This window comes from Mauremys reevesii, linkage group 11 (assembly GCF_016161935.1).
Source record: "Mauremys reevesii isolate NIE-2019 linkage group 11, ASM1616193v1, whole genome shotgun sequence".
Taxonomy (NCBI): Eukaryota; Metazoa; Chordata; order Testudines; family Geoemydidae; genus Mauremys; species Mauremys reevesii.
Genome location: NC_052633.1, coordinates 65,143,597 through 65,166,979, shown reverse-complemented (window position 1 = coordinate 65,166,979; position 23,383 = coordinate 65,143,597). Strand labels below are relative to the sequence as shown.

The following is a 23,383-nucleotide window of genomic DNA, read 5'->3' as shown; positions in this document are numbered from 1 at the left end:
AAATGCAAATCAGTCTTTTCTAAGCACTCCTAGAACAAAATTCCCATTGAACCAAATGTGAATTATGATATGAAACAGGACTCTGGCTTTAATTCCCAGAGTATTTGGATTATTAGATAACTTCAAACTCTGAATTGTAGATTTTTCTTCTGATTGTAAATTTACAATTATTTAAGGATTTTAACACCACCACCACCCTTTCTTCACTAGTCTGAAAACTGTGCAGGATGCTCCTAAAAGAGGTAACTCTCACCTATTCCCCAGCAATACACACTTTTTAACCATTTCTGTTGTCCACTTCACAGAGTGACTTGGGAGGGTGCAATGGGACCTCTTCCATGGTGGTAATCAAAGATTACTATGCACTGAAGGAGAATGAGATCTGCGTGAATCAGGGCGAGGTGGTTCAGATCCTTGCCATCAACCAGCAAAATATGTTCCTGGTGTACCAGCCTGCGAATGACCACTCCCCGGCCGCTGAAGGATGGATTCCAGGCAATATCTTGGCTCCCCTCACTAAATCCACTACAGATAATAGCGACGGAAGCATCAAGTAAGTGCCATGTTGGCTTCCCTGGGAGCAGTGTATGGATTTTTGAGGAAAAAAACAAAAAAAAAATGGTAGGGAATTCCTGCTGGTTTTTTTTTTTTTTTTAAATCTACGGTGCCATTGGAACAAACTTTGAATGCTCAATCCACAGCATGGGGCATCCATGTTGGATAGTTCGGGTTTTGGTTATTTTTGTTTGTGGTTTTTTGTTTATACTTTGTAAAGAATTTTAAAACCATAGACAGTTTAAAGGCATGTTTTACGTTGATCCATTTTACACCAACATGGACCTGATTGGACTGGACTTGTATTTATGTTGTATTAAGTTACTAATATATATAGAGAGGTTATAACAGCTTCTAGCAAAAATTCAGGCCTTGTGTTGGACTGAGGCCTGCTTCTCAAGGAGGAGAGATTTTGTTGTCTATGGCAATTTCTTTGTACAGCTTGTATCTTTTATTTTGACATTTTTCTGTTCACGGTAACTTTTGTAAAATATTTTTTGTTGGCAAGACCCCCTTCTAAGTACATTCCTGTATAAAGTATTTTGCACTATTTAAAGAAACCCATATTGATGAAGTCAGGTTGTGCAATATAATGGATAGTCGCAATGTTCATCATTGTACCTGTAATGTAACTAATAATTTTAAATGTACTATTTTAAATATGTAAAATAAATTTTCACCATGAGCATGTTTTAATGAGGTTAAAAAGGACTAGTTTGACCCTTTTTGTTTTCTTTTTGTTATAATGTTTTGTTGCTTATTTAACAAATGTGTGGATATTTTTTTCTGATTTTTAGAAATTTGTCAATCTGAAATGACTAAATGCAAGAAAGTGGTTTTTTGGTATTAAATACAGAAGGTACAACCCTGTTTAGTAATACCTGTTTTCTTTTAATATCTAATTGATTAGCGTGATGGATGCTAAATCTTCTCACCTGAGTGCCTCAAAATGTAGATTTGAAGTGGGGGTGAAGCCTTTTTTTAAAAAAAATTCTGCTCAAGTGTTAGTTGTCACATAATATTGGATTTACCTGTATTGTTCTACAGGATCAATGCTCCTGGTCAAAACATGTATGAAATGTATACTAAAGCTACGGAATTGTTTAGCATCTCTCTGGTAGCTAGAGACTTGATGGCATTCTTCTCCAGCACTGGTGTGGAATTGGGTGCTGTTCTGTTTGTCAACAGCCTTAGATTTCCCAATAAGTAATGTCAAATCGAAGCTTCCTGTGCAGTCATACTCTGCAATGAGAACTAAACCAAAACTATGGTAGTGAATGAAGCACATGTTGCACTTGTTTCTTCTCCCTTTTTGAGATTTACATCTCACAAATATTCTCTTCATACTCTGGGAAAGCTTGCCTGAACACTCTCTAATGTGTGTCCTATAAAACAAAAACAATGGCCAACTGTGGGTGTGGTCTACAGCTCTATCATGTTACCATGTAGTATGGTTTAAAAGTGGGGTGGAATGACTTAGTCTGTCCGACTAGTCTGTCTATAAACCATGCTAAAGCAGTAATGGTACAGTGTTCACACCCTACTGTTTTGATCTGGTGATAGGTTTCTCTCTCCTTACCTCCAACTGGCTGAACTATCAACCCACCACTGACTAATCCCTATCTTCAAAGAAAACTTAAACTTGAATTCTGGTGAGAGTTCTGCAGTGTTTGGATAGCTTCCCCACTGCTTTGCATATCCACTTTGAATCTCTCCTAGAGGTACCAAAATATCACAAGCAAGAATATTGTCATAAGATTTTCAGCCAAATTTTACAAATGTGAGCAGTATATGTAATGCTGCTCTTTTCTGGTGCCCAATGTGAATGCCCATAACTAGTTCTCAGACACAGTGCACATGACCTTGTTTGTGTTGCTGTAGTGTGGACGCGCTCTCTGAAACTGGTTGTGGATACAGTTTCAGTCAACATAAACCAGTTTAGTCTTGTGCTGGTGTGTACAGCTGTTAGAGGTCTATAGTTTTTAATCTTGACATGACCTACTGTACCATTCTAATCTGATGCCAAAGCATAATGAACACAAACACTTTAGAATTGGAATACAGAATGTCTGTTTCTGGAGTTTAAAATCCTAACATGTCATATTTGATTGGCATCACAGGTTATCGTTGGATTACATGCAACTTTCTTTATAAAACGTCAAGGTACTGTAGATGCGACATGAGCCAAACATGCAAATCAAATTTGCATGCCTTAAAGGTGGGCAGATATAGCATAATGCTTCCAACCTGGGTCCCAGCTCGTTCCACTGCTGTTCTTGAGAACTTGCTGCTTTAGGTGAATGTTAAATAAATAAATAAATAAATAAATACAAACCCTGCCTATGGTAAACTTTCTGCTTTGAAAGTAAATTAAATCCATATTTTAAACTGATTTTTTTCCTTAATTTGATGTCTGTTCTGATCTGTGATTTTTTTTCTCTTGCCTCCATAGCATTTTTCTTATAAAGGGTGACTACCTTTTTTCCGAGGATAAGGTCATGGGGACAGTAAATAGGGGTTGGACCTGGAAATCACTAATTCCGTGCTCTGTTTAGTCAACAAATATAGATTTGATTAATGTCAGACAATTGGATTGACAAAATGCAACCATGTTAAACTAACAGGAAATTCTTGGCCCCAAGAAATATAGCAAGCTTGTAATTCTGGGAAACAACTTCTCTTGGAAATCTAATGACCTTGTTACTACTTGGTTTTTTAGCTTTTCATGTTCTTAGCAACACTCAAGGATCCACCTTGAACTTCTGAACTCTTGTACTTGCTGTATCAAATCAGTCCATTAAGACCCATTCCCATCACATTTGCATCAGTTTCACTGCTTGAATTGACAAGATTAAAATTGAATTGACATTTTTAGCGCTTGCATTTGTCGCAAACGTTTATTGCTGAAGTCCCTGAAGCCTGATGACAGATTATCTGAAGTTGAGACAGCCCAGTTCCCTATTTATCTAGGGAACTGGCTTTTTACTAAATGTATTGACAGCAAATGTGGCACATCATCTGCTGGTAGAACTATTGAAATTTGTTTTCAAATAAAGGTTATTGCTGAAACTGAAATAGATGCATTCCTGGTGGCTTTCACTTTCCAGGGAATTGCAGTACTCACAAATGTGGCTGCTGGTCCCCTTTCCACATCCTTCCTTCCCTGCCATGATCCGCCGTTTGATTGGTGCATTTTTTGGTACAACAGGAAGTCATGTTCATGGCATACCCTGCGCATGAGAAAGCGGGCGGAAAAGGAGAGCAGTGGCAAAAATGAATCCAATGGGCCACGTAAATCCAAGGATATTCTGGGCAACAAAGTCTCTGTTAAAGTGAGTAAGGCCATCCAAAGCTGTGGGCCACGCTCCTGCTTCCCATCCTCCTCACCCCCTCTGCCATCCTCTCTCAGGAGAGGTGGGGGGGTGACGTTTTGATTTTTATTTATATATAATTTTTTGGTAGTTCCCATGCTAACAGGATTTTGCATGCAAAATAAAATGTAGCCTTTGTGTTGGTGGGTTTTTTGTTTTGCCTTTGTTTTTGTTTTTCCTGGCATCCAAACTGCAAGTAAGTATTTCGCATTTATATAAAATATTGATCAGATTAAATATATATGCACAATGGATGAAATGCAAAATGTGGGCAGGAGTGGGTTTTGTTGGCTTTTTTTGCTCCCTTTACCCTGGCTAAACTTGGAGCTCTATCATACCAGATAGTGAGGCAACAGCCTGTGTGAAAGCTAGTGAGTGACATCCTGGCACCACTCAAGTCAAGTTTTGCCACTTATCCATTAGGGCCAGGATTTCATCTGTCTTAAGCTAATGGGGTTTTCAACTTTGGGGTCACAGCCAAGTGTTTGGGGGAGGTGTCCTCACCCTTTTCCCATATTAAGATGGGGGACCAGCCTAGATCCTGGTGTGTAGGGGGGTGGATGGGGAATGGTAGGAGGATGTATCTTTGTGTGGGAAAGAGATGAAGAACTGTGGCCTAAGATGCATCTTCTACTATGGTTGGGTGACTTATATTTTCCAATTCAGAGCACAAATCCCTGTAAAAGATGATAAAGGAGCCTCTTCAGCACTTATATGGGGCTTGTTTCTCCTAACAAGGACAAGCAAATTCTCATAGTAAAATATTATGCAACAAACAAAACCCAGGTTTGCACAGATATAAAATGGCTACAGAAGATGTAAGGTAGCAAAGAATCCAGACCCAAAGAAGAAGCTGGTCTAGCTTGGCAGACAAACTCTTCATTCTGTTGCTTCCTTTGCTATTTTTTTATTACCTAAACAACTGTCACAAGGTTGTTACCTCTCTGTTTGCAAAAGCATGTTGCTGCCTATGCTGACTTTTCTGTTTTAAAAGCATTTCCTTTACCAGTACGCATTTCCATGCTGCTTGCAAGTCTGCTGCTGCTCACCCAGCCTACCCGATATCTGGTCTAACCTTTCACTTCTTTCTTCCTCTTCATGCTGCCAAACAAGGAGACCAACAGCTCGGAGGAATCAGAGTGTGATGACCTTGATCCCAATACTAGCATGGAGGTAGAGACAACCATTGTGATATATGTACCATTCTTTTAAAATTTGGGGTTTTTAAATGCTTGTCTGTACAGTACATGGATATACACTTAAATTCAGTGTAACATACACAAACTGCTAGCTCTGTTTCATTGAGCTCCTACTTGGAGTTTGGGCAAGTGTTAAGCCATATGAGACTGCTGGCCTGGAGGCTTACTTGGTTTCTCTTGAAGATGCCGCTGATTTAGATTTCCTCAGGTGAGACCTCGCTGACTGAAAGGGTCAGACACAATTGTCAATAAGTGCTGCTCTGCTATTTCAATTTTATATTACTCATATGGTGGCTTTTAGGTTGAACTGCTCTAGCTAGGCTAGTGTTAGAAACCACTCTGGCCAATGCTATTGTACTGACAGACTAGATTGATACTCAAGTGCTGGAGCAACATTAAAAGTCAAGATTAAATTTGGTCTTCCATGCAACTGTAGCTTCCTATTTAAAAGCCTACTTGCTGCAAAAAAGTCTAAATGGTGCACTGCTGTTAGACGACAGTGCTACAACTAACTGCACTAAACTGGCCTTTATTTCAGGGAAGGCTTAGGTTGATAAGTAGACCTCATTTGATGTCTTTACCCTAGTTTTATTCCAATGTAACTCCATTAACTTGTGTGCATCAGGGATATCGCCACTCTCATGCTCCTCCCTAGATCACTGTTCCAACTAGTAAAGTGAAGACCTCAAATAAAGGAAATCAAAGTCTCAAATCTTCAACTCCCAAGCCTCTTCCCTTTGAGTTTAGCCACACTACTGTCAGGCCTGTTGACCTCCAGGGTCTGCTACCTGAGCTGGCCTGCTCCCCTTTTGACCTCCTCCTCCAAGCCAGGCACACTTTGCAGGTGTGGCAGCATGGGACTGCCTGGGCCCAGAGCAGCTGCTTAACCCTTTTCTTACTGTTGCAGGGTTTGTATGCCCTGTCACATACCTTCCCCTATCAAAACGGTCCAGGGTACTGTCATCAACAAATGGTTCTCTGCCCTCTTCAGGGTGCGGGGGGGAGGGGAGAATCTGCATTTTGCTGGGCTGCTCCACCTTCAGTGGAATACCTCAAAGTTGTATGGTTGTAGCACTCTTGGAGGATTGGTGTCTTTCATGGAGCTTGATCAGTCACTTAAATAAATGTTCCCTTAGACACTATTTTTGGAGGCATCCATAGCCCACTTCACAGCCAAGCCTCCTTCCAATGACTGAGTAAATTTCTTCCTGGGGGAACTTCTTTTGACTTTTATGCAGAGGACTAGGCATTCTTCTCTGCCTAACTGCTCAGACTCCTGCTTCTGAAGCATCTGCTGGCATGAAGGGTTTTGAAAAATCCAGGTTAAGGAGTACCATTCTTAGAGGTGATCTGTTGCATCACTGACTTCTGACCAGATAATCTTTTGAGAACTGTCCTTGATAAGGTCCATGAATGGGGGCTGCAATCAGGGTGAATTCTAGAACAAATTGCTTATAATACCCTGCCAATCCCAAGAAGCATTGCACCTGCTTCATTGTTGTCTGGAGCAGGGCATTAAGGCTTGTATCTTTGAGACTAACAGCTGCAATTGGCCCGTCCCTACAGTATAGCCCAGACATGTGACCTCTTATTTCCCCATCTTGCATTTAGCCAGATTCACCATGAGTCCGACAACTTTGAGGGCCTGCAACATGGCAGTGACCTATCATAGGGTGTTGCCCCAGTTCTGCCAATAGATGATAGGTGCTGCTGTGTACTGTCCATGTGGTTGAAATACTTGGTCCATAAAGTACTTGCTCGAATGTCACTGATACCATTTGGCCTCCATGGGGTGTAGTGTGGAACTGGTAAAGGCTGAACAGAGTAGTAATGGCTGTCTCCATCCTTCCCCCCTCTCTCCTCCCCCCCCCCCCCCAGAATATAGGTGTCAAAGGGCTCTAACAATACCCTTTTTTGTCAAATCCAGGGTGGTGATATATTTGGCTGTTCTGAGGCATTCCAGTAGCTTGTCCATCCTGCGCATTGGGTATGCATCAAATTTGGATATTGCATTAAGCTTTCTAAAGTTAAAATAAAAGCATATCATGCCATCTGGTTTTGGTACCAGCACAATGGCACTCCTCCATTCATGTCTAATATTGCTTGTAATTCTTCCTGGACAGCTTCTCATATTTTCCAAGAAAGGGGCTGAAGGGTCTCTCTGTGGTTGTGTGGTGGTAGGTCAAGTGGATTTGTCCAGGTAGAGCTGAAGATACAGAGGATAAAGACTCAACTAAATGTTATATCAGGGCTTTTGCTCAAGTTGGAGATCTTCTCCATCTGTATGATCTCTGAACTCTGGGTGACTAGGGACTTAGTTCAGGGTCAGGAGGATAAAGTGGTGGTAGCTGTCCCACTCTGACCTTGCAAGTCTTTAAAAGGTTAACATGGAAAAAAAGAGACCCAACTATATCCCCTTTCCTGGCTGTCAGATCTCAGAGTCCACTGGTTCAACTTGTCTTACTACCTCAAATGGTCCTTAGCATCTGGCCAGCAACTTAGACTCCAGAGTTGGTAGGGTAACAGCACTTGGTCACCATGCCTAAAGACATGTAGATGGTTCTATACCCTTTCTTGAGTGTGTTGGACCTTCAGCAAGATCTCTTTTGAGAGATTACCTAAAGACTTAAGCCTCTCACGCAATTGAACATACTGGACTATGTTTGTAGTATGGGGCCTCTGTTCCTCCCCAGATTCCCAGGGGAAGTTGAGGATGCCATGAGGCTGTCTCCCGTATAGTAGCTCAAACAGTGAAAATCGAGTGAAAGCTTATGGGATTTCTCAAAATGCACATAATAGTGGGGGGAGTAGTTGGTCAGTGGCAAGGGTCTGACATCCCAAATTTCTTAACATTTTTCAGCATTTTGTTGAAACATTCCAGTCAGCCATCTGGCTGGAGGGGGCAAACTGATGTCTTTTTATTGTTTTGACCTTTAGCAGGTCACAGGTCAGTATCTGGGTGAATTGTTCTACTAAGACTAGCTCTACCACCTTTCTTGGGCTATAGCCAGTACCAAGCGTGGTCCCTTAACTTCTGGGCTACCACCTGGGGCAGGGCCCTCTGTGGATAAATTTCTTATCCAAATATCAGCATCGCGTTTGCCATTGCATACAAGACCTAATACAAAATGGCAGCCTTGACTTGCAAATAGTCCTGTGTGGCCACTGAGCCGAGTCCCTTGTAGGCAGCCTGAGATGGTCCCATAAAATATGGGGCCAGCAAAATGGCCCGATGTGTGAGAGGCAGCTGTCACCACTCATTCAAACGTAACTAGAAAAGCCTCGGTGTCTTCCTCTGGTCTCATCTTTTGAGTTTCACTGGGATTGTGAGTGAAGATGAGCTTGGGGTTCCTGGGAGGGAATTCGTCGTCAGAGGCCACAACAATGTGAGCAGCCAATGTCTGTTAGACAAGGTACTGCTGTGCAGCCAGTTCTCTTACAAGGTGCTGCTGTTGTAACTGGAGGGCTGCTTGTTGCTGCTGCTAGGCAGTCGTCTGTTGCAACAGCTGGTATTGTCATTCTTGTGGTTGCATAACCGGCAGCAGCAGGCTATGTAAGCCATTTGAACAGTTTCTCCAGGTCCATCTTTCCAGTAGCGCACCTGCCCCCTCCTCCACCCCACCCCCGCATCGTCTGCCCAAATGCTTTTAGCAGAGTAGGGATGCCTGCATTTAGCAGAGTTGCCTGTATTCTCCACCAACAATGAAAGGGCTCACTTACCACAGATGCCCCCAGTGGTCGGGTGGGGTGTGGCAGTTCCTCTTCTCTCCTGGTGCCCCTGCTGACAACTGCTCTGATACCACAGTGATCTGGCCTTTCTGTGAATCAGCCACCCACCCAGGTCATGCCTTTCAGGGTATATGACATCCAACAAGGGGGTAGCCCTTTGGGTTAGGTAAGGGTCTCAGGGTCTTCCCCTGGATTGAGATCTTGTCATTCAGGGCCTTCTCTCCTCTAGACTCCCCATATCAGGCGTCCACTTCTTCCTTTGGCACCCTTTAGGGGTTGGTAGGGGAACATGGCCCCACCCTTTCTACAGGGTCTGAATCAAGGCCCCGGTGTAGATAGCTACATCCTGTGCTGCCAAAGTGCTATACTGCTGCCTCCCTGGATCACTTCCTACCATCCCCTCTGTTCCCACAAGTAAAGTGAAGACATCATCTTAAGTAGAAATCAAAGATTGTCTCAGACCTTCTACACCTCCCAAGTCTCCCATTGCCTTTTGAGTTGGGTCACACTGCAGTCAGGGCTCAGGCCTCAGAAGCTCTTTCCCAGGAGCTCCCCGTTCCTGGCCACTGGGAGCTGCGGGGGGCACTGCCGGGAGGCAAAGGCCTGAGGGCTGCAGGGACGTTGGGCTGGCCGCTGCTGAAAGCGTCATGGGGCCTGCAGCACCATGAAGGCCAGTCCCATGGGCTGTAGTTTGCCCACCTCTGTTCTACTCCCTGCTGTGGGGGCATGTGGTGGTTATACAGTAAATGTCTGCCTGTAACATGTGACTTGGTTGCACCTGGAGACTCAATCCCCTGTACTTCCCAGGTTGCCATTAATTTCCTGTAGCTAAAAATACTATTACTCGCTGTCTAATTCACAAAGGTCTCATTAGTCTGTAATAAATTCAGATCAGTGCAAGAGCAAACCTGTTTGGTGCTGAGCCAGGCCCTTAAAATACCATCTCGTACTGCAGTGGGGAAAAAACCAAAAACCTAGGAGAAGCAGAGCAAGGCCAATCTGCTCTAGGTTGCCAGTAAGGTTGCCAACCCTCCAGGATTGTCCTGGAATCTCCAGGAATTGAAGATCATTGTTTGACTGAAACGTCCAGGAATATGTCCAACCAAAATTGGCAATCTTAGCTGCCAGTAAATTAAACACTGCTATATGGCAATACAAACCAGAATATAAAGGTTTTTTAAATCCATTATTCTTTCCCTGAGACTAGTTTCTAAATCATGGGTTTAGGGGAGAAGAGGGTATATAAAATCTCTCATCCGTAGGATGGCTTTGTTTCTTGTATAGTGATCTTGTTCCTCCACCGTCCTGGCCGCTAAACCCTAATGGGGCGGGACCATCTCCGCGTGAGTGACTCATTCTCCAAGCTCATTCATGTCTTGGGGTCTCAACTGTTACCATGGATCCCAAGTAGGAGAATTGTTTTGGTGGAGTGGACACCTGAGACACTGAGAGGACAGAGTCCAATAAATCCTTCTAAATTGCTTACCAAACTACTGCCCATGTGGGCCAGACTCACCCCTGTGCCATCGAGATGAAAAGCTCTCTGTCCAGGAGGGATGCCCTGGTCCATCTAGTCTCCTGGTGAAGAGAGATGTTTAGGAAGAGAAAAGGCAGTCATCTTGCAACCTGATTGGTTTTCTTCTTCTTTTGTGGAAACTCCACTGCCAATGCTACTGCAGCCATCGTCCTAAAAATGTAGGGTAGCTATAATTTTGCCCTGCTCAGAAGAGCTACCCTCAGGGCTAAAAAAAAGTATGTAAGCAGGACCGCAGAAGCGTTTTATAACTCATCTCAAACCCTATGCAAGACTGCTTGGGTACAGGAGGGGAATGGGATCACTGATTGGTTCTCATTTGGACTTGGCAGAAATAGTCATATCCTCTCTTCTTTTGTTACCATTTCTAGAAGTGGGGGATTTCACTAGGCCTGAGAGACATAATCTAGACACCTCAAAATATTTGCATAACTAAGATTAATATCTCTGCTTTTGTTCCTATTTTTATAGGACGCCTCACTAACTGTTTGCAAAGTAAATAGTTTCTCTGGAGACAAGGTGGCCAGGAAGCATGAGCACAGAGTTAGGAACCAGGAAGTCACAAATTCTAAACCTGGCTCAGCTAGTGGGTGGCCTTTCAAATAAAAATCTAACGCATAGGAGTGCTGGTAAGAGGCCGATCTTCATAGCAGGGGTGGGTTTAGAGTTCGTGGGGGCCGTGTGCAGCTTCATTTTTGGCCCCCCTCCCTCTTGGGACTCAGCCAAGAAAAAGAACCTTCTCTCTCATTTTCCCCCTAGTTTTTCATTCTTTTTTTTTCCTCCTCCTCCTCCTATATTATAAGTAATAGGAAGTAAATGAAAATGAAGTACCTTGATTGGGACAGGCGGTTGGGGTGCAGGAAGTGATGCAGGGGTTGGGCTCTGGTAGGGACTTGGGGTGCTAGGTGAGGGCTCTGGGCTGGGGCAGGGGGTTGGAGTGTGGGAGGGGATGAGGGGGGTGGGCTCTGGGCTGGGGGTTGGGGTGCAGGAAGGGTCAGGGATGGCACTTACCTTGAGTGGAGTGGCTCCCCAAGCAACCAGAACACCCCTCTGGCAGCAGCTCCTAGGCGGGGGCGCCGGGGGTCTCTGCGTGCTGCTGTGTGCAGGCACCGACCCTACAGCTCCCATTGGATGCAGTTCCAGACCAATGAGAGCTGCGGAGATGCAGCTCAGGCCGGGAGCAATGCACAGAGACACTCCCTCCCGGGACATGCCAGCTGCTTCCAGGAGCGGCATGGAGGGACGGAGGCAGCTCGGGCAGGGAGCCACCTTAGCTCTGCTGCACTGCTGCTGCTATGTCTCTGCGCACCCCTTTGGAGGGAAGGGGGCACTGGGTCTCCATGTGCTGCTTGGGGTGGGGGCAGCGTGCGGACCCGCCTCCCCCCACCAGGGGCATGCAGGGATATGCCAGCAGACAGCCACTTCTGGGAGCAGCGTGGGGCCACGGGCCACGGAATGCAGGCAACCTGCCTGCCTGAGCCCTGCTGTGCCGCTGGCCCGGACTCCGGGGCCGGTTGTCAGATGAGATTTGTCCTGCAGGCCCCCTGTCTATGCGGGTCCTGTGCCACTGCACTGTTTGTTTCATGGTAAGTCCACCTCTGGTTTATAGTGTGGCTCCAGTCATTTGATTAGGGTTACACGTGATCATACCATACCACTGCAGGGAAGGAGTCAGTGGCTACTATTATAACCTTGGGCGAGTCACTTCATCTCTATGCACCTGTGCTCCTATCTGTCAAATGCTGATAGTGGTCTACCTGTCAGGCCTTCTGTGAGGATTGTGAATTAGTAGAATTGCTGTGCCATGCTTGGCACATGGAAAGCAATATGTAAAATCCTTTGAGCAATTGTGAAATCCTCAGCACAGGAGGATGAGTCATTCACAACACCTGTCCGGCCACTTTAGCAGTGCTAGCCAGATCTTATGTGGCTTTCAATTTTCAAGTCTAAGTTAACAAAAGCAAAGTTTAAAAAAAAAAAAAAAAAAAAAAAAAAACCTGGAGTATTGGAAGCATTGGCTTTTGTGTGGGCTAGTGGGGAAATTTGCATAGACTTTGCAACTCATGTATATGTATTATGAGAGCAAATTTAGAGCACACAGGGTTTGAGATTAACCCTTTAAATATCTCTAGCTTCATTATTAGGGTCCCTTTGGTCTAAACAATGGTACGCTGACACTGTAGGACTCCTTACCCATAATATTAACATTGCTCATTTAACAATACTTTGAATAGGAAGTGTATTCTGTGATGTTGTATACTGTCTTTGCTTATCCACATGCACAAGGTATATGGACAAAGAGTGATGAGCCTGGGGTGAAGTGAGATGGCTTCTTCCCCCTCAAGTTCCCCATTGTGGAACAACTGTAGACACTTGGTGGTATTGTTTCATCAAATAAGAGCTGTGCATGTTCACCTGTTAGCAATGTGATGGGAGAATGTAACCTACCATTAGGAAAGGGGATATATCCCTCTGTCTGCATGCCAGTAGTTCATTGCACACCAATGGGCAGATACACGCCTCTTGAGACTGAATGTTTCCTTTGTGAATCCATGTGGCTGCTATCCACACCCAACACTTGTGCTTTGAACAATTGGGGGAAAGAATATGACTGACAGTCTCTACAGTTTTCATGGATAGATTCCTTAAAAAGTGTCACTTAAGTTAACAAAGCAAATCTTTGTCAGGCTCCTTCCCATTGTCAAACGAATGCACCTCCTTAAGTCAGAAGGCCTGATCTAAAACTATGATTTTTTATTTTTTTTTTTGTTATTTTGGGCCCTGGCAATAAGACCATCAAGTTGGGTAGATACTGCATGCAGTGATGGATGCCCTAGGAAAAAGTCCAAGATTTCCTGTGGCTCCTTGAGTAGTTAGAGCCCATGCGTCCAGCCTCTTCCGGGCACTTCTCTACCCAGGGGATAATATCTAGGGATCTCAGCCCAACTGCCCAAGCATTTTGCAGGTCAGCATTTTCCTTTTAAATCAGACATTCACTGTGCCAGTGCCAGTTTCACTATGATGGTGTCTTCAATCTTTTAATACTCTGTCAGTGCTTTTCTTCTTAACAAGCGTTGGCCTTTTTGGAATAATGGGGAGATTTTTGAAAGTGTCATAAGGAAACATTAGCTCTGCTTTGATCAGTGGAGTTCTGGTTTTGCTGTGGATTAATTTTTTGGGTTTTGGTTTTTTTCCCCTCCCCCAAAAGCTAGTAATGATTATAAAGGAATCATACTAAATCTTTTGCTTTTCCAAGGATCATTAATACATTTTTCTTAAATTAAAAATGAAGAAACAATAGACATGTTGACACTGGATTCCACAACCCTCATTTGCAAATTATAGTGTTTGCTTTTCTTTTTAGTCTAGTGGACAAGGAACAGTGAATAGTTGGCAAACACTGGACTGCCGGTCCTAGAGTAAAACCTGCCCTCTACTGTTGAAATGAAGAATGACTCCTATTATGAAGGCTTTTACATTCTGACTTTGTAGTCAGTTTGAAAAAAGATGACTGGCAAAGTTCATTACTATACTATAGTTCATTACTATAGTACTGGCATGTTGGGTTGTACAGATTTGAGCTTCTGATTGACCCTTCTGCACACTAGTTATGTGAGTGCTGCATAAGATCCCATAGCCATCCTCCTAGGAGAGCTTTACAGTTCACAGTACAGAATATAGTGCTCTTCAGGAGGGGAATCAAATCCTTTAATAAATGGATGAGCCACCTGAAAGCCGTTGAGCTTTCTGGAAAAGAAATGAGGCATTTTGACTTTCATTCACACCAGCAAACTACAACAAAGAGTACAGGGCTTGTGCAAACACAAAATATAAGCACTTGCTAGGATCTCAGGATGTTCAAAGGCACTTTGCAAGGAACTGACTGCCTTATTGCTGCAAATATGCCTGCTACTGTGCAAAGTATTCATACTGCAGGCAACCTTGTACTGTCACCTGATTTTAGTTGCAAAAAAAAGTGAATAACCGTTGTCCAATATCTTAATATTAGGTGTTGTCATAGGCTTTTGTAATGCTTGTCTAAAGACTAACATTAAACCCTAAATTATTACTATTTCTCTACAGCTATAGCATTTGTTGCACAAAGACACACAGTTGCTGGAAAGTTAAGGACGCAGCAAGAGGCCTTGATCCTCTTTGGTATGGAGGGTGAACTTTGTCATTCCCATTGTCTAAAGAAGTTTGCTTGCATAAGCACTGACATATTTGGCCCTGTGCTAATTATCAGAGCTACCGGAGAAAAATGAGAAGAGTTGCCGGCAAATTCATCTCATTCAATTTGGAAAATTCCAGTGAGGATTCAGTGTAGTGTGTAGACAGCAAGTGTAAGGGTATGTAATAGTTCACTAATGGCAGCAGGTGCAGGTTCTGTCACACTTTAGTGGTGTTAGACCTCTCAGCAGCATTCTTCATATTAGGTCATGATATTCACTGAATCAATTTCAGTCAGATGTTGTTTAAAAAAAAAATCAACTTTCTAACAGAGTTTAGCATGCCATTCACTGACCATCTCAGGAAGCCAATAAACGCTTGTCAGATTGTGTTTTCTTTGCTTGCTGGGTCCCTGAGGGACACTTTTCTTTGCTAGTTATATGCACCTGCGTAGTTTAATTATAAGGAAATGTGATCGGCCTTCTATCAATTTTTATAGTTTACTGTTCCACCTGAATCCTACTGCAGTTTCTACTCTGCTCATTGGTTTATCGGGCATTTGGCAATGGATGCGTGACCACTTTATGTGGCTGAATTGAAACAAAACAGAAACCCAGTTTATTGGCCCATAAATCGTTGCTAAGTGATGCTTCCACCCTGATAATTCTGTTCAATAACATTCTAATCTGTAAGTACAGTTTACATAGTTTGTGTGTCAAACCACCCTCAGCCTGGTTATGTGTATTAGGTCCACTATTAATGCTTCTCTTTGTCACTTATAAAACTGTGCTAGGCTCAGCAGAACAGAGTGTTGGATAAATGCTCTGGTTTCCTTAATATCAAGTTGCCGGTTGTATTTTTAAGAACCTGACTGACACTGTATTTAGGATACAGATTAAAACATAAGCAGCTTGCATCTTTATTGGCATTCACCTGGCTGAGCATCTTACTCCTGTTTTCACATCTTTGCTTAGTTTCCTGCTTAAATTACATATACTCTAATCAGATCCTTTTTGCTGTTGGTCTCTTAGCTGAGATGACCCCAGCCATCCCCTTTGGAGGGGAGTGGCAGGTGAAGTAGATATTAGTACTGGCAGTGTTTTAAATTTAAAACTCCTGCAAGTATGGCCCTAAGGCTTTGCCAAGACACAGCCATGTAGACTAAGGGGTTCCTGGCTACATCTCCATAAATCTTCAGACTAGAACCTCAACTCCCTGGCCTTGCCCCTGGAAGAAGCCTGTTTTGCTGATAGACAGGACAGACTGTAAGTGTGTGTGTGGCTTGCCTCTGCCTTCAGTCTTCTATTACCTTCTCGCTCAAGGTAAAGGGATATATATTGACTATAACAGGGTTCAAAAGACTGCGCATGCTGGAAATAAATGGATTATCAGATACGCTGACTAAAAGAAGCCAGGTGGGATTAAATGAGTCCTAAACCATAACTCTTCCTTTAGGTTTGTCACATGACTTCAACGTTGAAGGATCTTCTTAAGCCCAAGAAAACTGTGGCCCTGTTCAGTCTACAGACAGACCCCCCTAGCAGAGCAGAGATGGCTAATGTTAAAAGGGTGGGTGTGGAGGTGTCTATGGAGGTGGGAGTTTGTATAGTTCATGGAAAGGGAGGGAATTTTAAATCCTCTAACTGAAGCAGACCATATTTACATAGAAGTGTATGTTTTAAGAGCCCTCCTGTCTTCTGTGCAAGCCATTGTCTCAGAGACATTCAGGGAAACATGACAAGCTTCCGCATCAGGCAGAATGCCCAACATCCAGGGATAAAGCAGTTTGAAAAGATTCACATAAGCTTGCCCAAAGCTAACGAGGCAGATTCTCAGCAGAAATAATTCAATGGTTCTAGGTCAGCTTATACAAGCTGAGGATCTGGCCCAAAATGTCTTGCGTACCTCTGCTATGACAAAAAGTTACAAGTCTGTTTGGTGGCTTGAAGAAAACACTTGACTCCACAGCAGAAGTGTTGGTTTAGCTTACAGTATGTCTACACTGCAGTCATGAGTCTGATTGCAGCTCCTGCAGACAGCTCAGGTACTGAAGCAGTGATGCCACAGCAGCTTGGCCTTCAGCATGAGCTAATTGCCCAAATAATTACTAAGGGTCCAAGCGGGCTTGTACAGGCCATGCTGAAGCCTGTGCTGCCACAAGGTTTTCTAGCTCCAATATGTCTATGCAAGTTACAATCTCACACCCCGAGTGCAGTGAAGACCTATTCTGTCATGCACAGATCGGAGCTGATTACATTGCACAAGCTGGGAATATAAATCTTTTTGCAAATAGAGACAGCAAAGTGCAAGGAATGAGGATCTGGATGGTGAGTTGGAGGATCTGGATTCTATATCAGGTTTTGTCACTGCCTCATTCTTTGCTTCTGAGCAAGTAGTTTAACCTTCCTATGCCTCCATTTCCCTGTTTTGTACAAAAAGGATAGTGATAGTGTCTCTCCTTTTGTAAGACATTAGCAAGCTAAGTATGGTATATTATGATTTATTAACTGACATACTGAAACCAGTAGCTGAATCACATGGGGAACACTTTGAATTAAGGATTTATTTGCAAAAATGTTCTTTTTTGGGTCCAATATCACATTTTTCTAAATTGCAGTCATGTAATAACTTACATATGGAGGATATGAATTTCAAAAGGCCAACTTTTCAAGAGAGACAAGGCAATCTTAGGTTAAGTCTCATTGAAAGACAATGGAAATTTTACCTATAGACTCATTCAACATTATCTAACTCTAGTAATTTTCTTTCTGGGTACTAAAATATAAAATACTCTGTAAGGTCATTATTGCAAATGCATCATGTCTCACAAGTTATTAAAGAAGGTAGCATTATTTATTAACATATTTTTATTACTCATTGCTTTTTATTACTCTCATTGCTTTAATATCTGAGACATCTTAAATGTTTCATTAATAGATACAGCTATTACATCTAGGAACTCAATGTGACGTGTTAACAGCAGTTCCTTCTCTTGCTCCCCAATCCAATAAAGGCAGAAATCAGTTTAATGTAAAAGACACTTTAATGGGTGAGTGCAGGGAGGATGTGCAGGTTTAAAGTTCTGGAGCAGGGTGGGTATGGAGTTCACTTACACTGTGATTCTAACTTCAGTTCTGAGGTCGTGTATATTGGTTAAGGTAAAAAGTCCAGCATGCTGGAGCCTTAGTGCACATCAGTTAATGCCCAGACGTGCATATTTGACAGATATGCATTTCTCATTTACATAAACACCAGTAAGTGTCCTGAATGTCCAGCTCCTAGTGTCTTACCATGAAACTTACTCCAATTCCTTTTCTGTTTCCTATTAATGAGAGAAGCACTTAATCACAAGGGCAGGTCTCACCTCCTCTGCCCCTATGTCAGAGCAGGAGACAGTGTGTGTGTGTATGTGTGTGAGAGAGAATAAACTAGCATGTATGTAAATTAATGATCCAGGAACCGGTATTAATCCACACACTAACTAGCTGCATAACATATGACTCCAGAGAGGAAACCCCTGATGATTAGATGCATTCTAACTTTCCCCGTCTCTACCTGTACAGAACCTAAAATGCAGAGCTAGGGCCAAATCCGAAGATCATTGGTTCCATTGGCCTTTGGATCAGGCCCTTCAGGTGGTAGGATGGATGGATGGTGGTAATGTGGAAGGGGATCATCTGACATGATGCTCCTTTCTTCTGGGTTGCCTCCCTTCAGCCTAGTCTGAGGTTATTGAGCACGTGCTCAGGATCCTGAGTTCTTTGCAGCGGCATTCTTAAATACTTGTGCTAAGATGTGGTTCTGCTCTGAACAGCTACTTTTCAAATGGTCCCACTGTCTCAGTGATTTTTCAGATCAAATCTTCTCTGTTCACAAGCAAAGAGATGCCTGAGGGTCCCCCCCCCCCCCAGCTGAAATGCCTGCAAATTCCACCTAGGATGAGAAAGTCAAGCTGGATTCTATACTTTGTCATGCATTGCTGCCAGTACTAAAGGTTCCCTTTGCCATGTTATGCATCTGTGGGTTTGCACACATGTAACTCAGGCCTTGTCTACACTAACATTGTAAGTTATGTAATTTATATAACTAAGTTGACATAACTTACGTTAACTTGCAACAGTGTCTACACTGCTATGTTGACAAGAGAGACTGTCCCATCAATGTAGCTTCTGCCGCTCTTTGAGGTGGAGTACTGAAGTCAATGGGAGAGTGCTCTCCTATCGACTTATGTCTTCACCAGACCCGCTAAATCAACACCGCTGCATCGATCAGAGCGGCATCAATTTAGCACTGTAGTGAAGACTAGTCCTCAGTTAACAATGCAGGTGATGATACGCAAGAAGGAATAGAATCCTAGCTCCCACACTCAGGCCAGGAGGGGAAAAAACTCTATAGTCTGGTCACTGAAGTCGGCAGATTTATCAAGAGAGAAAGGAGCCATAGTTATTTTTCAGAGCAAAACTGCTCCTCAGACATTTCCTACAGGAACATTCGGAATGTTTCCTTTGCTTTTCTGCCTGTTTCTTTCTTAACTGTGTGAAGACAAAGCACTTGAATTTCAATGAGCAGCTGTTCACATCTGATCCCAATTGCATGTTTAGAGTGTCCACGTCATCTACTACTGGTGGTTACAGTCAGAAGGGATGACACAGTTCTCCAATATCTTGGAGAGAGTAATAATTTTTATGCAGAATATATTTGAGATCCATTATTATTTACATAGTCTCTCACATTAAAGTCAATACTAGGTTTGAAAAAAAAATCCTAAAAGACTTCTTGGATAAAGAAAATGGTTTAATTCTTTATAAGCTTCCGAGAAGAAAAAGATGGGATCTCCATTCTTCCCAAAATCTCAGGATGTCAAGAAGATGTCCCCTATGTACAGAATTCTAGTTGGTTAGGTGCATTATTAGGAAATGTATTGGGGGGCTTTGCTCCCGAGTATCAATTACTGATCATTTTCTAGAGTAGTAGATGTATAGTACTAGCTTGTATGGATCAATGATCTCCATTATGATAAATCTTGGATTCCTATCAGATCTACCATGAAAGACCAAATTCTGGCCAATGCTAGGAAGTCAGGTAACCCACATCCCAAATGGAAATATATATGCAGCAAAACTTGTCGGTATGTGTTCCTATTTTGCCTGAGGCCAGGCCTGAGCATGGTCCCCTCCTACATTCTCCTTTTGCTAAGAAAAGAAGATAATGCATGAAGAGCTCTGACGTATAAGAGCATGCTCTGGTCAGCTGCAGAAGTGGGTGTATACGTACCTGGAGGCCATCTCCATTTCCCTCTTGCCACTTGCAGTTACACCTTTCCATGGTGAAAATTGAAGGAGGCCTGACGAGTGCTGTCTTTCACACGTTCTGGAGGAGGCACAGGCACACAACCAACTTCCCTCAGGTGTCTCTGCTGCAACCTGAAGGTTTGCTGGCGTGCATGGATGAGCAGCAGCAGAATTTAGCCCAAAGGTTGAAAACCTTCCAGTGCTATATGAATGTTCTAGCACTTTTCTCCCTCTGTGCTATTTGCTATGGAAAGGTATTTGTAAGCCAAACATGTTGAATTAATCTCTTTGCTTTTAAAAGGTTACCTTTAAACATTACTGCTTCTGTTCTTGAGGCCTGAATGGTCCCAGGATGGCAATGGATAGACTCCATCAGCATCACTAGGCTTTGAATCAGACCTTCAATGCACTGATATCTCCCAGACTGGCACCTAGATAAATGCATGTAAATATGTTTAAGTAGAGAAAAAGGATATTGGAGTGTATAAGGTGCTGGTACAGTGTTTTACTGGCCTGAATTTGGCTCACAAAGCAACAGTGGGTTAATGAACCTCCCCTAAACAAGTGCCAATAAAATCTTCTTACCACTCTTCACCATCATGTATTTTGTTTATGCCAAACTATAGAGAGAGATTGTTATAGATGTAGCATTGTAAAAATTTATTGGTATTGGTTTCGTATCCATCCACCTTTTAAAATGTAAGATCAAGTTGCCTCAATTACCATGTGTGGGTCATTGAATGATAAATCATTTCTGATTTTGACTGCATTCCATCATTATATAAAAGCTCACAAATGGCACGACTAGGTGCAAATAATTTAGAAAGTCGAGATTCTCAGAAATCCAGTGAGGTGAGGCAAGATTTTACAGCCATAACAGGCCACGAAATATTAGACCTTAATGCTGTCATTGGACTGGAATCTGTCAGCCTTGGGGCTTGAACTGTTGTAACAGAAAGTGAGGGCAAAGAAGTAAGTATTTCTCTGACATGTTTTTCTCCCCACCCTTTTTACTGAAGCATTTCAGAGGTTAAAAGGTGTCTCAGCAGAGATGGGTTAGTGGACAGAGTGCAGGTGAGATGGTCAAAAGTACATGATAAATGCATTTGATCACATGGCTATGCAATTAATCACATGGTGGAACAATATATCACGTGGTTGCAGAAAGAAAGGAATTAATAGCATGAGCATCACATATGTGATAAAAATAAACTATAGTCTACAGCCTTCAGAGAGTTAGATTATTGTCTGTGCTGCAATTAACACTGAAAAGGGGTATGCTTTATCAAATTTTTAATAACTGTTACTTTAATTTGCCTTTTTAACTATATACTAGCCATTTAGAACTCGCTTATAGACGCCTGTTGGGATGTTGGTTGTTAGAGATTCCTCTCATGCTCTCTGATCAGGCGCGCTCTCTCTCTCTCTCTCTCTCCTCTCTGAATTTCATGTCCATTTTTTCACTTTACCTTGCAGAAGAAAGGTGCCACTTCTTTATTGTCCAAAAAAATGAAATGTTTCTATTTCTTCTATTTTTTCAGATAATGAACCCAAATTTCATTCAAGAAGGTGAGTGAAAGTCAGCTGCGCGCTGCAATGTTTTCCTACCATGCCAGCTACCAGGATCAACTCACGTGAAACAGAACTTCACAGGGTTTGATCATAGTGACTCGCACTAGGGCAGGTCCCACACTGGCACGCTGCCTGAGTAATCTTGGCTAGATTCCAGGGTAATCAGCATGAGGAGGATTCCTTCTGGCCCTAGTGCCTCCCACCCACAACCAAAGGATCACCAGACCTGCACTTCCCCCAAATACCGTTTTCACAACAAAAGAGTCAGACTTTCTGTGAAATACCCAGTGCCTGAGCATTAGCATCTTAAGGGTGGTGGGATAGCCCTGCCAAAGAGGCAGGGTGGAGCTGCATTGGCCCAGGAAGAGCCCCAGGAGATTGTGCCTCAGGCCAGTGCAGTCTTTCCCATGGCTGCTTAGTGTGAACAGGAAGGAGCCGGAGCTCGCTGTGCTCCATCTATTACGATGGTACGGAGTGCCACTGTAACCCCCACACCTCCTGGGTGTGGTGCTCTGTCCCATCTCCTGGCACCGAAACCACTTAGCAAGAGAAAATGAGTCTGCGCTACAGCCTGAGCCTCATGCAGTAGAGGCTCCTGCACTAAGCTCCAGAGGTCCCAGATTCTCCATCTCCCCCCGTGTGCCAGCGCTATTCAGCAGGCTGCAGGGGACACAGCCCACTTCCTCCCCACCCATTTTCCAGTGATTTTGCTTCCCAGGTGGAGAAAAGAAACGAGCAGTCTCTGCACTTTCCAGAGCAAAGGGACTGCTAGTGTGAGAGGGCCTTGCACGTTGGGCTTTTTGCAGGGCTTCTACCCCAGCATAGCCGTGCAAGAGCCATCACAGTCTGGCTCTTAGTGAAGTTGCAGTTTCAGTAATTTTCCTTCCAGCCTCCTGTATCCTCGGCACTTGGTACAAAGGTTTTAAAGGCATCATTCAGGCACGTGATCCTGTATAAAAACCCACTGTGATTGGTAGGATGAAATGCTTGTATTCAAATATCGGGTCTGGATGGGGGGCACATTTCTTCTGCTTGGCTAAAAGGATTTGCATGTGTGTTTGCTCCAGTGGCTCCAGAGTTCCTTGTGCCATTAGTGGATATCACCTGTTTGCTTGGTGACACAGTGATGCTTCAGTGCAAAGTCTGTGGACGGCCAAAGCCCAACATAACCTGGAAGGGACCGGATCAAAATATTCTCGACAATGAGAACAGCACAGCCACTTATACAGTTTCATCCTGGTAAGTTCATGCATTGGACTCACAAAGTATTCAGGCTTGTTGGTAGTTTCCTTCCCATCAAACGAGGTGACTGCACCAGTCAGACTGCAAGACACATTAAAGATGTGGTTATCTAGGCCAGCCTGGCATGCTGCCGTAGCAGCACATTATGTATGCCAGCTAGGGGGGAATCAACGTTTGGGACTCGGGTGAAGTCTGCAGCTCCCCAACCTGGGAATATGCTTTGCCTCTGGGATGAGGCAGTGTCTTGTGTGACTCTCTAGGGACCTCCTCCAGCTATTCCAAGAAGAGCATTGATGGTCTCTAGGGGAAGTCATAGCTGACAGTGATTGGACAGAAAGACAGACCATCATGATGCTGGATGTCCCAAAAGCCTCACGTGGGGAGGGAAAAGATATTTTCCAGATCGCTTTGCGATCAGCTTTGGGCAAACCTTGCTGGCTCTGGAGTTTGAGTGCAGTTCAGATAAGCAGCCTGAGTTCAGATGCTCATCTACAGCTTATCTGAACCACTCAAGAGGACCAAATTAAAGTGGAAATCTCAGAGGAACAAGCTCTCAAAAGATTTTCAGCACTTCTGCTTCTGGTGCAGATGTAACCTGGGAATGCAGAGTCGGGTGAAAATGAAAAATAAGAAATCAAAAAGAAGGTACTGTGCTCGTTCATCGAAACATGCTGCTGGGTCAAGATCCCCTGGAGACCATCAGGTTTTCATGGCTGCCCT

At 43.4% G+C, this 23,383-nt stretch overlaps 1 protein-coding gene across 22 annotated transcripts in view; it reads left to right on the top strand.

Annotated features, from left to right (window-relative positions):
* The window catches only part of KALRN (kalirin RhoGEF kinase), a 737,748-nt gene that overhangs the window by 695,014 nt on the left and 19,351 nt on the right, over window positions 1-23,383 (top strand). For 21 of the 22 annotated variants that reach the window (XM_039493997.1, XM_039493996.1, XM_039493992.1 and 18 more), the window contains one exon: window positions 306-1,420. In XM_039493997.1, coding sequence (XP_039349931.1) covers window positions 306-557 — 252 coding nt within the window. In that variant the 3' untranslated portion in view covers window positions 558-1,420. Of the gene's footprint in view, window positions 1-305; window positions 1,421-3,763; window positions 3,888-5,039; window positions 5,100-21,390; window positions 21,419-22,488; window positions 22,661-23,383 lie in introns of those variants that run through there. The other variant, XM_039494013.1, reaches the window with a different exon arrangement.